The sequence below is a fragment of the Macaca nemestrina genome, chromosome 20 (assembly GCF_043159975.1).
Source record: "Macaca nemestrina isolate mMacNem1 chromosome 20, mMacNem.hap1, whole genome shotgun sequence".
Lineage (NCBI taxonomy): Eukaryota > Metazoa > Chordata > Mammalia > Primates > Cercopithecidae > Macaca > Macaca nemestrina.
In genome coordinates, this window is record NC_092144.1 from 59,556,990 (window position 1) to 59,568,428 (window position 11,439).

Consider the following 11,439-nt stretch of genomic DNA (forward strand, 5'->3'; position numbering starts at 1 on the left):
TAATGTATGACTGTATGACTTACTGTGTGTCTCACCCTCTGTTTCTCTATCTGCCTTTTCACTTTTTTTCTGTTCCTTCCTTCCATTCACTTTCATTCTCTGTGGGTGTCTTCTCACACACCCCTCCTTATCTTTTTTTTTTTTTTTTTGAGACAGAGTCTCGCTCTGTCACCAGGCTGGAGTGCAGTGACGCAATCTCGGCTCACTGCAACCTCTGCCTCCCAGGTTCAAGCGATTCTCCTGTCTCAGCCTCCCAGATAGCTGGGACTACAGGCGCACGCCATCATGCCCAGCTGATTTTTGTATTTTTAGTAGAGACGGGGTTTCACCATGTTGGCCAGGATGGTCTCGATCTCTTGGCCTCATGATCCGCCCACCTCGGCCTCCCAAAGTGCTGGGATTACAGGCGTGAGCCACCGCGCCCAGCCTCCCCTCCTCATCTTTATGTGTCTCTGCCAGGCTCGTGTGGGTTCCTGTCTCTGCCTCTAGGTCTAGGCTGTCTGTCTCCCTAGGCAAGTCTTCTCTGTTTGGCTCTGGTCTTTACCAGTCTCTTAGCCCTAGTGTTTCCCTTGCCTGTCTGTGAGTCTGTTTCCATTTATGTCTTTCATTTTTTCATGCATCACTGCCTCTGCCTTCCTTCTCTTAATTTTTTTTTTTTTTTTTTTTTTTTTTTTTGAGACGGAGTCTCACGCTGTTGCCCAGGCTGGAGTGCAGTGGCGCGATCTCGGCTCACTGCAAGCTCCGCCTCCCGGGTTCCCGCCATTCTCCTGCCTCAGCCTCCTGAGTAGCTGGGACTACAGGCGCCCGCCACCGCGCCCGGCTAATTTTTTTGTATTTTTAGTAGAGACGGGGTTTCACTGTGGTCTCGATCTCCTGACCTTGTGATCCGCCCGCCTCGGCCTCCCAAAGTGCTGGGATTACAGGCTTGAGCCACCGCGCCCGGCCCCCTTCTCTTAATTTTCTTGGCTGTGCTTTTTGTTTTGTTTTGTTTTGTTTTTCTTTTTTGAGACGGAGTCTGGTTGTGTCGCCCAGGCTGGAGTGCAGTGGCACAATCTTGGCTCACTGCAAGCTCCTCCTCCTGGGTTCAAGCGATTCTTCTGCCTCAGCCTCCCAAGTAGCTGGAACTACAAGTGCGTGCCACCATGCCTGGCTAATTTTTTGTATTTTTAGTAGAGACGGGGTTTCACCCTGTCAGCCAGGATGGTCTCGATCTCCTGACCTCGTGATCTGCCCTCCTGAAGTGCTGGGATTACCGGCATGAGCCACAGCTCCCGGCCTCTTGGCCTGTGCTTTAGCTTCTGGATTCCTGTTGCTCTCTGTCTCTCTTTGGCTTCCTAACATTCTGTCATGGCTTTCTGCCCTTTGTCCCTAGGCAGTGTGTGTCTGGGGAGGCCAAAGTAGTCAGGAAAATGGAAAGAACCCTGGAAGAGGAGCCCAGGGATGGGAAAAATGGAGAGCCAGATGTGCCCCCCACTTCCTCCTTTGCAGGAACTGAGGCTGGAGATTTCACGCCTGGAGGAGCAGCTGAGTCAGACCTATGAGGGGCCCGATGAGTGAGTGGAACTTCATAGGGTAGGAGGAGGCAGGAGGGGAGCCTAAGAGCAGAGACACCCTGGTCTCCAGCCCCAAGGTGGGCAGGGAAGGGAGGCCAGCATGAGCCGACTGAGTGGCCCCCAGGCACAAAGGCCACCTTCCTCCCTCCTCCCTGTGTGGCCAGGCTACCTGAAGGGGCCCAGCTGAGAAGAGTGGGCTGGACCCGGCTGCTGCCCCCATCGCTGGGCTTGGAGATCGAGGCCATTCGACAGGTGGGCCTAACACCCCTGGAATAAGCTGCAGGCCACCAAGGCAGGATCTCCAAACATCTCCCCACTCTGATCCTCACACCAGCCTAGCCCTAACCCACATTGCTGCCAGAGGCTCCCATCGCAACCTTAGCTTTTCTCTAACTCTATCTCGGATCCTAACCCCAAACCCACTGCCAGCCCCAGGCCTATGCCAGACCCCAGTCCGATCCAGCTGTGACTCACCCCTATCTCGTCTCCCTCCATGACCATCTCACTCCTTAACTTCATCTCAAACCCAGACCTCGGTCCTGGCAGCAAACCCTCCCCTGTTCCTGCTTCTGCCCACTCCCCACACCAGCCCCACACCAGCTCTTTTCTACCTCTCATCCTATTTTCAGCCACACACCTAAACCCGTTTCTGTCTCTGACCTTGTCTTCTACCTTAACATGGCTCTCCCTGACCTCGGAAACACCTTCTGTCCCAGAAACAGGAAGTGGCAATTGCTGGTCTCTCCAACCCTCTGTGTGGGGTGTGGCAGTGGGAGGAAGTCATCCATGATACCAGTGAGGATGCTGAGTTTCCGTCTGAAGCCCCAGCTGGGGGACAGGTGAGCACAGGAAAAGCTCTGAAGTCCAGGAGCTGGAAAGGGGCCCGGAGCGCCAGGTGCCGCCCTGGCCAGCCCATTCACTCACACCTTTGCTTGTTCCCCATTTGATGAGAAAATGTTAATTGAGAGCACACTGTGTGCTGGACACCCAGCCACAAGCCAGACCAGACACCACCCCTGCCCCAGGGACTGACCTGCCAGCGTTGGAGACAAAGGTGAACAAAGCAAACACACAAATTGCACTGTGGCTTTTCGTGTCGTTTTGTTGTTTTAGAAAACACGCTCAGGAATTGCGTGATTTAAAATTGTACTACCGTAGGAAGGGAATAAGCAAGTTGTTTATGCTAACATTTTAAGGATATATTAAGCATTTATGTTTCAAATATAAGTACCTTTAAGAAAAACCAGCAAGCTCACTATGACATCTTTTTTTTTTTTCTTTTTTTTTTTTTGAGGCGGAGTCTCGCTCTGTCACCCAGGCTGGAGTGCAGTGGCCGGATCTCAGCTCACTGCAAGCTCCGCCTCCCGGGTTCCGGCCATTCTCCTGCCTCAGCCTCCCGAGTAGCTGGGACTACAGGCGCCCGCCACCTCGCCCAGCTAGTTTTTTTTGTATTTTTTTAGTAGAGACGGGGTTTCACCGGGTTAGCCAGGATGGTCTCGATCTCCTGACCTCGTGATCCGCCCGTCTCGGCCTCCCAAAGTGCTGGGATTACAGGCTTGAGTCACTGTGCCCGGCTACTATGACATCTTTAACTCAGCAATAACCATTGGGTTTTTTTGTTTGTTTTTTGTTTTTAGAGACAGGATCTTGTCTTATTCTGTTGCCCAGAGTGGAGTGAACTTGACTCACTACAGCCTCAACCTCCTGGACATAGGCAATCCTCCCACCTCAGCCTCCCAAGCCACTGGGACTACAGGCACCTGCCACCACACCCGGCTAATTTTTGTGTTTTTCAGTAGAGACAGGGTTTCACCATGTTGGTCAGGCTGATGTTGAACTCCTGGTCTCAGGTGATCTGCCTGCCTTGGCCTCCCAAAATGCTGGATTACAGGCATGAGCCACTGCACCTGGCTTTTTTTTTTTTTTTTTTTTTTTTTTTGAGACAGAATCTCACTCTCTTCTCTGTTGCCCACGCTGGGGTGCAGTGGCATTATCACAGTTCACTGCAGCCTCAATCTCCCTGGACTCAGGTGATCCTCCCACCTCAGCTTCCCAAGTAGCTGGAACCACAGGCGTGTGCCACCATGCGTAGCTGATTTTTCTATTTTTTGTAGAAATGAGGTCTCCCTACGTTGCCCAGGCTGGCTGAACTCCTGGGCTCAAGTGATCCTCCTACCTCAGCCTCATGATTTTATGCCAAGGCCTTGCACAGGCTGTGCCAGTGCCTCGAAGAGTGCTGGGATTACAGGCATGAGTCACTGCTCTGGGCTCTCTCTCTCTCTCTCTTTTTTTTTCTTTTAAAGAAAATGTTGTAAACAGCTCTGTAAACGATGCTGTATTGTCTTGAGGACTGTACCACTTCAGAGCTCTTTGCCATCCTTCAGGAGAGACTCATTTCTCTGATCACTTTTTTCCTGGTTTGAGAAAAGCTTCTGTGTTTCTCGTGGACAGCAGAGCTTGTTTGGGTTCTCACTGAACTCTCCCGGTGTCTCTGTAAGGCAGGCATCCTCATCTTGTTACTCATGGGAAACTGAGGCTCAGGGAGAAATCACATGTCCATGGTCACACAGCTTGTTGGGGACAGAGCCTCATCCCTCAGACGTGTCAGTCAGATTGGGCTTCTGCTTTGAGCTCTCAGATGCCCCTGAGAGACAGGTTTGTCAAGGGGAAGACTGAGCCAGGCCTCAGGGTGCAACCTGTGATGGGCCCAGGCATATAGATCTGAGTCCCTTAGGGCCAGGCCTCTCAGTGCTCAAGGCCTGATAGGAGAGACCCTGCAAATGGGTTGGCCCAGTGCAGAATGATCATTGTGCTAGAGGTGGGGGATGGGCCTGTGGCAGCCCAGAGAAGGGGTATCTGTCAGGTCAGAGACTGGGGGAGATATTGAAGAGAAACTGATACTCAAGTGGAAAGAAGGAAGAAAGGAAAGGGAGGGGAGGGAGGGGAGGGGAGGGGAGGAAGGAAGAGGGGAGGGGAGGAGGGGGAGGGGAGGAGGGGGAGGGGAGGAGGGGGAGGGGAGGAGGGGGAGGGAGAGGGGAGGGGGAGGAGGGGGAGGGAGAGGGGAGGAGGGGGAGGGAGAGGGGAGAAGGGGGAGGGGAAGGGCAGGGGGAGGGAGAGGGGAGGGGGAGGAGGGGGAGGGAGAGGGGAGGAGGGGGAGGGAGAGGGGAGAAGGGGGAGGGGAAGGGCAGGGGGAGGGAGATTAAGTGGTTGGAGGAAAGAGAGGCCTTCTAGGCACTGGCACAGCCTGTGCAAGGCCTTGGCATAAAATCATGATATGCTTGAGGAGTAGAGGGTAGCTGGGGGTGACTAGTGAGAGATGAGGCCAGGGCCAGATCATGGAAGGAAATCTCTGACAAGCTAACAGATTGTACTTTTCTTCGTAAAGCCACAGGAAGAGTGGGGTCAGCTCTGGGCATGAAAAGATCCCTCTGGGACCATGTGAGGGACCTACTGGAGGCAGGGAGGAGGCTGGAGCATGGTGATGAAGCCTGAGCCAGGCCAGAGCCCTAGGGATGGAGGAAAAGGGACAGACAGACATAATTGGGGTGGAGGGACAGAGCGGGGATCAGATGGGATGTGGGTGATAGGGAGGGAGGAGAGGAGGAAAGACTTGGAACTTGTGACCTCATGGGGTGAAATCTTGAGGGATGTCTGGGGGCTGCCTGGAAGCAGTTGGGTGCACCAGCCTGGAGCTCAAGGATTGCATTTAAAAAACAATGTCAAGTTGGTTGTTGAGGTCAAGGGCAATGCTGATATGTCTCTGGAGAAACCAAGAGGTACTTGGGTCCTGAGGGGGAGCAGATGGACCCAGCCCAAGTCTGGGAACCTGGGATGAGAAGGCGGTTGGACAGGGAAATGCTGATCTCCTCTGGGACCCAGATAAGTGTATAAGATCTGTGGAACATTCAGGAAGTTTAAGCGACCGGAACTCCCGGGTCCTGTCAGGGAAGGGGGCTTGGTGGCATCGAGAACAACCCTTTGGTTTTTGGCTTCTGCCCTCAGGGGGATAGTAGGGCCATCCTCATGTAGGGGAGCACAAGAGGAGGGTAGGTTATAGAAGGTGGTGAATTCATGTGCAGGTTGCAGCCTGGAAGACCTTTTGCATATGGGGTCTGGGACCAGCGGGGAGACAGTGGGCACTGTTAGGGTTGGAGCTTTGAGTGAGAAGAATCAGAGAAGAACTAACCTTTTTGTTTCCACAGAGAAACTTCCAGGGACAGCCAGCGCACCATGGAGAAGGAAGGAAGGAGCCATCCATGTGGTAAGGAGCTGAGCCATCCATCTGCCTCAGCGTGACACCCGATTTACAGATGTTTAGAGTAGGAGGACTGGGTGAGCCCTGAGGGGGTCGGCATGCCACTCATTCACTCATTCTTCACATCTTCCCAGAGCAGACCCTGGACCTGCAGGCCAGGAGATGAGACCTGGCCCTGCCCTCAGGTCTAGGAGGAGATCTGGTTCCTGACGCTGCCTCGGGGGGAAGGCTCTTAGCGAGGCCGAGGCAGGCCACCATGCCTGAATGGAGCCCTGTGGGAGTGGCGTTAGTATAGGAAACTCTTAGACAAGAAGACACAATTGTCAGGCAGAAGGGACAGCTCAGTCACATGGTCGTTCTCTCACTGAACACACCTTTCCCGAGGCTCCAGGGAACCTCTTTGGAGAGCTCCCAGTCAGCTGGGAGATCTTGGGGGTAAGGGGGGCCTCTGGAATCAGCGTGGATTCAGATTCCAGCTCAGGTACTTTGCAGTCAGGCTGGTGTGAGCATTTGGTCGTATGCTGTGAAGTCCCAGCCCTGTGATTGGGATGTGATTGTTAAGAGGCTGTGTCCAGGCCTCTGAGGATGGAGAAAGCACTAGATGACTGGGCCCACCCTCCTCCAGGGCCCTGGCCTTGGGGCCTCTGGTTTCCTGTGTTGCTTCCCTCTCCCCCTCCCCTCTTTCAGGCTCCCAGCTGCGGCTACTAATGAGGCTGCCTGCCAAGGCCTCTAATTGGACTTGTCTGGGAAGAGCTGAGATTGGGCGGGATGGGAGCTCTGGAGCTATGACCTCCCTTTGCGTCACCAGAGAAAGGAGGGGAGAAGGGGCTGAGCAGTAGTGGAAGTCGGGGAGGCAAGTGCCATGCGAGTTTCCGAGTTTCCAGAGGGCAGGGGCTGTTTGATCCGCAGGTTGGAAAGCTGGGAGTGAGGAAGCTGGTGAATACAATGGCCCCTAAAGGTAGCCAGTGGTGAGGACTTGGGCCTTGAGAGGGGTTGGGTCCCAAGTAGAAGTTTCAGGGGATCAGACAGTGTATGTCTGGGGCCTAAAAGCCTGGATCCCTTATTGCGTGGGAGCACAGCTGTATTCCTGAGGGTATCTCTGAGGGTTTTGGGTCTGAAGCTGGTGGTAGTGGCAACTGCAGGGCTGAATCTCTGCTCCCCAATGAAGGCAGTGGCTGGTGGTGTGGATGGCTGGGTCTCTAAGGGGCATTCAGGCTGGGCAGCTTGAGGCCTGAGTCCCCAAAGCAGCATTTCAGGGACTCAGAGGGCTATGACCCTAGGAGGGGCCTCCCTAGGAGCCTTCCCCCGAGGCAGGGTTGGGAGCCAGATGTCCTCCTAGACCAAGACTCTGAGACTCGCTGAGGGCAGGGCCAGGTCTCATCTCCCAGCCCATAGGCCCAGGGTCTGCTCCTTGGAAGATGTGAGTGAATGAGTGAAGGAGTGAATGAGTGGCATGCTGACCCCTCAGTCCTCCTGGAAGAGGGGCTTGCACACCTGAGAGGACTGGGCATGGGGAAGAGCTCCAGCAGTTGGGTTCTGTGGGCTGGGAGGTCTGAGTTGGAGTCCCAGTCCTCAGACAGTACCCAGTGACAGCCATTGAAAAATGGCTCAACCCACTAGACAGGAAGGGCGTTTCGACACGTGCTCTGGGGCCTTACAGAGGCCTGAATCTCTGGTACTTTGGAGGGTGAGAGAGCTGGAAGCCTCAGTTCCCAGCTGGGGGATCCGCTGGGGAAGTAGTGGCTGAGAAAACCACTCTGAGATGAAGAGGCCCCCTTATTCTTTTAGTGGGCACAGACCCTTTGGATCATTTTTTGAAAATTCATGTGAAAAACACATATGCAGGACACCCCCCAGGCCCGTCCATGCTGCCTGGCCTCCCCCAGGCCCGTCCATGCTGCCTGGCCTCCCCCAGGCCCGTCCATGCTGCCTGGCCTCCCCCAGGCCTGTCCATGCTCCCGGGCCTGTGCTAAGACCCTGCTCCAAGGCTTCCCTCCCAGCCCATAGTAGGCAAAGGGAACGAGGGAGGAGAGGACGATGCCAGCAGTGACTTTGTTGGCCCTCAGGTTGACCGGAAGAGAGGAAGAGGAGGATGCAGAGAGCCAGGTCACGGTAGGCAGTCCGCAGCACCCCTCCCCAGTCCCCATCCACTCCAAGCCCGCCCAAGCCCCAACCTCACACCCCAACTCCTCAGGAGCAGAGAGAAAAATCATTTGGCCAAGAGATAACAAGGCCCTTGCTGTAGCTAATGAGAGCGATGGCGAGGTAGGGGGAGGCCTGGAGGCTGGTGGGCGGCCAGGCTGCTCCCAGGGGAGCCCCCCAGCCACACACACAGGGCTGCAGCCACCACACCGCAGGCCTCGTAGACATGGCTGCACCCCCGGATTGCATAAATGCACACGCACATGCGCCCACACTCGGGAGAGGTTGGGCTGGCCCTCCCCAGCCAGCCTCAGAACTCCCTGGGGGCACAGTGCCCACAGCCCCCCTGCCTGCAGCCACACAGGCCAGCTCCTCTGCTCCTCAGAGCCCAGTGCCCGGTGGAGGTGAGGATTTCTGTTCTCAGGCAAGGACAGGGAAAGAAACTCGGTAAGGAGAGGTGAGGAGCCCTCGGTTCTGAGCTGAGGAAGGCAGGAGCTGGGCTGGAGTCTGCCTGTTGTGTGTCAGGCACTGTCAGGGCCCTTGGGGCTCTCCAGGGTCCAGACTGGCCAAGATGGCTGCCTCCATGACGCTTAGCTCCCAGCGCCCTGGCCCCGAAGCCCACCTCCTCTCGACATACCACACTCCCTTGCAGAGACTGGGCTCCACCTCAGCTTCCTCACAGCTCACACGGGGATAATCTCTTCCTAGCTCCTAGGGTGGGGAGGAGGGTTAAGGACCACGTCATAAAGGGCCTGGGTCCCTGCCTGGCACAGCAGGTGGTAAAGGTGAACATATTGATTGTGATTGGTGTTCTGTTTTTATTTACTGCCATTATTATTGTCATTCATCATCCTCATCTGAGTCGAAAAGGTGTGGGGGTAGGAAGGCCAGAGACCCATAGAGGTGAGGCCCTTCCAGGGAGACATGGGGGATGAGGCGGCACAGTGAGTGGGGCCTAACCCTGGAGGGACAGCTGGGGCTTTGATCTTTGAATCTTCAGATGAGGTGTTGGAATTAATCAGTGAATTTAGCATAGTTGCTGGGTGAAAGGTCAAAATAAAAAATCAATCATATTTCAGTATAGCAACCATGAACAATGAGAACAATACATTTGTAATTATGCCATTTATAATGGCATGGTGTTTTTGTTTTGTTTTTGTTTTTGAAACGGAGTCTCGTTCTGTCGCCAGGCTGAAGTGCAGGGGCGTGATCTCAGCTCACTGCAACCTCCGCCTCCTGGGTTCAAGCGATTCTCATGCCTCAGCCTCCTGAGTAGCTCGGATTACAGGCACGTGCCACTACACCCAGCTAATTTTTGTATTTTTAGTAGAAACGTGGTTTTGCCATGTTGGCCAGGATGGTCTCCATATCCTGACCTTGTGATCCGCCCGCCTCAGCCTCCCAAGGTGCTGGGATTACAGGCGTGAGCCACCGCGCCTGGCCTATAATGGCGTGTTTTTAATTAGTAAAGCGTCTGCTGATTCTGGCATAGGCAGGAAGACAGGATTCTGCATGAGGCCAGCACAGGGGTGGGCACCTGTGGAAGATGTGGTCTCTACCCTCGGAGAGCTTACATACTTCCAGAATCCAGTGGAAAATGGAGGTGATGATATTGAATAGCTCACACAGACACGGAGCACTCACTAGGTACCAGGCGCTGTCCAAGCTACTGCCCCCACCTTTTTTTTCCCCCACATTTACTCATTTAGTCACCATGTTAACCCTATGAGGTGGGGACATCCCTGGCCAGCAGATGCGGAAAGAGAGGCACGGAGAGGTGTGGTGACATGCCAAGGACCCTCAGCCAGAGGCTGGCAGAACTGGGAACCCAACCTGGCAGCGCATCTCAGAGAAGTGCACTCACTTAACTCCTGAGCTCCACCACCTTCTGTGTGGTCGCTTATGTCCAGTGGGCTGACCTGAGGACCTCTCAGTCCAGAACCCAGTGCTTCAAATGAATCTCTTTTGTCCTCCCAGGCTGATCTCCCTATGCCTCTAGGAGACCCTCGCCCTGGAGACATCCCAGAAAGCCCTCCAGAGAGGTAATAGGACCCACGGGGTCCGGGAGGGAAATTGGGGACAAGGAAAAACCCAGTGGTGATTCCCTCCTTTCCCCCAGCAGGCCTGAGCAGCAGGAACTCCAGCAAGCCTTGGTGCCTGTGATGAAAGAGCTGGTCCCAGTGAGGAGGAGGCCCTGGGGCCAGCTCTGCCTGCCCCCACAGCGGCTCAGGTGTGCCCCCAGGCATCTCCAGAAGGAAGAAGGTGGTCTGACCTTGGGAAGAGCAGGGGCTGCCCAGACCCTCCCCTAAACGCTCTCCCACCTCCCCACCAGGGTCACTCGACATCCACTGATCCCAGCTCCGGTCCTGGGCCTGCTGCTGCTGCTGCTGCTCTCTGTCCTGCTGCTGGGCCCGTCCCCACCTCCCACCTGGCCCCACCTCCAGCTCTGCTACCTCCAGCCCCCTCCAGTGTGAGAGGCTCCACTTGCCCCTCAGAGCAGCGTCTAGCTCAGTAAATCCCTCGGCCCTCTCTCCACTCAGATCCCCATTGTTAGTCCAGTGTTGCACCAGATACAGTACAGGGGATCCACATCCCTGTATTGGGTTTTTATGTGAAGTCTGCTAGTTTTTTAATGTTGACATTTCTTAACAATAGCAAAACTCCCCAGTAATGGATTAAGCACTAAGGATTATTCCTTCACAAAACAAGCCTGGCAAGGGCAGCTGTGGGCACACAGCTAAGTCTCGTTGCCTCAGGGTCGGGGCCTCAGTGATTCTCCTGTCCCCTCCCTCATGCTCAGGAGTTGGCTATTGTAGCTTCCTACATCACATCTGCGGGAAACGGAAACTTTTCCCTTCCTTTTTATAAAGAGAGGCAGTAGCCTCCGTGTGCAGTGGGTACATTCAAATCATACTCGTAATAAAAGAGAAGCAGTTGCCTGCCCAGAGCCACCAGCAGACTTGTGTTTGTTTCGCTAGCCAGACTGTTTGGTGTGACCACCCTTAACTGTAAGGGAGCCTGGGAGACCTGGGAGGTCAAGTACCTCTGCGGAGACTGGGTACCTTGAAAGTGCCTTGCAGGCTGGGCGCGGTGGCTCAAGCCTGTAATCCCAGCACTTTGGGAGGCCGAGACGGGCAGATCACGAGGTCAGGAGATCGAGACCATCCTGGCTAACACGGTGAAACCCCATCTCTGTTAAGAAATACAAAAAACTAGCCGGGCGAGGTGGCGGGCGCCTGTAGTCCCATTGGGAGGCTGAGGCCGGAGAATGGCGTGAACCCGAGAGGCAGAGCTTGCAGTGAGCTGAGATCCGGCCACTGCACTCCAGCCTGGGCGACAGAGCGAGACTCCGTCTCCAAAAAAAAAAAAAAAGTGCCTTGCCACACACCTCCTTCACACTGAAAACCACTGCAGGGCATGGACCCAACAAAACACTTTGAGAGTCACCTACACACCACCACCAGTGTGCAGCTGCTGAGTGGCCTTGGC

At 54.9% G+C, this 11,439-nt stretch overlaps 1 protein-coding gene across 16 annotated transcripts in view; it reads left to right on the forward strand.

The window, feature by feature from the left end:
* KASH5 (KASH domain containing 5) overlaps positions 1–10,897 on the forward strand; it is a 31,477-nt gene extending 20,580 nt beyond the window's left edge. For 9 of the 16 annotated variants that reach the window (XM_071087459.1, XM_071087452.1, XM_071087451.1 and 6 more), the window contains 8 exons: positions 1,489–1,553; positions 1,718–1,805; positions 2,270–2,392; positions 5,756–5,814; positions 7,875–7,920; positions 9,928–9,992; positions 10,070–10,180; positions 10,283–10,897. In XM_071087459.1, coding sequence (XP_070943560.1) covers positions 1,489–1,553; positions 1,718–1,805; positions 2,270–2,392; positions 5,756–5,814; positions 7,875–7,920; positions 9,928–9,992; positions 10,070–10,180; positions 10,283–10,424 — 699 coding nt within the window. In that variant the 3' untranslated portion in view covers positions 10,425–10,897. Of the gene's footprint in view, positions 1–1,488; positions 1,554–1,717; positions 1,806–2,269; positions 2,393–5,755; positions 5,815–7,874; positions 7,921–9,927; positions 9,993–10,069; positions 10,181–10,282 lie in introns of those variants that run through there. The other 7 variants (XM_071087454.1, XM_071087453.1, XM_071087448.1 and 4 more) reach the window with 5 other exon arrangements.
* The last annotated feature ends 542 nt before the right edge of the window (positions 10,898–11,439 follow it).